Below are 405 nucleotides of genomic sequence, written 5' to 3' on the forward strand. Positions count from 1 at the left end.
TCTCACTGAACACCCGCACCTTAAACACAGTTACCACCATTGCCACAATCCATACGAATGCGATGGTAGAGCCTAGACTTCGGATTAAGATATCTGTAACTTAGTCATTAACCTTAACAACTTCAGCCCCTCTGGTTAAACTTTGGGAAAACCTATGTCTTGTATCACAATTTCGTATAGATTCTTACGTCACGATATACAGATAATCATTAACTATTAATTCCAATCAACATGTAATGTCAGCAGGCAACCGAACCCAGGATGGCGCCGATACCAGACGAACACCAGAGTTCCAGCGTCAACATGAGACCAGGCGTCGAGATCCCGGAGGAGGGGCAGCAGGAGAATAGGAAGGGCAAGGAGACAGAGTCGTGTCTCGGGAAGGATGCTGTGTCAAAGGAACCC

The 405-nt window shown here is 46.4% G+C and overlaps 1 protein-coding gene across 1 annotated transcript in view; it reads left to right on the plus strand.

Annotated features, from left to right (window-relative positions):
* The window catches only part of LOC119591876 (facilitated trehalose transporter Tret1-2 homolog), a gene marked incomplete in the record, with an annotated part of 16,213 nt that overhangs the window by 6,845 nt on the left and 8,963 nt on the right, over nucleotides 1–405 (plus strand). The window contains 1 exon segment of the mRNA XM_037940614.1: nucleotides 244–405. Within this exon segment, the coding sequence (XP_037796542.1) occupies nucleotides 262–405 (144 nt within the window).

The sequence above is a fragment of the Penaeus monodon genome, chromosome 29 (assembly GCF_015228065.2).
Source record: "Penaeus monodon isolate SGIC_2016 chromosome 29, NSTDA_Pmon_1, whole genome shotgun sequence".
Taxonomy (NCBI): domain Eukaryota; kingdom Metazoa; phylum Arthropoda; class Malacostraca; order Decapoda; family Penaeidae; genus Penaeus; species Penaeus monodon.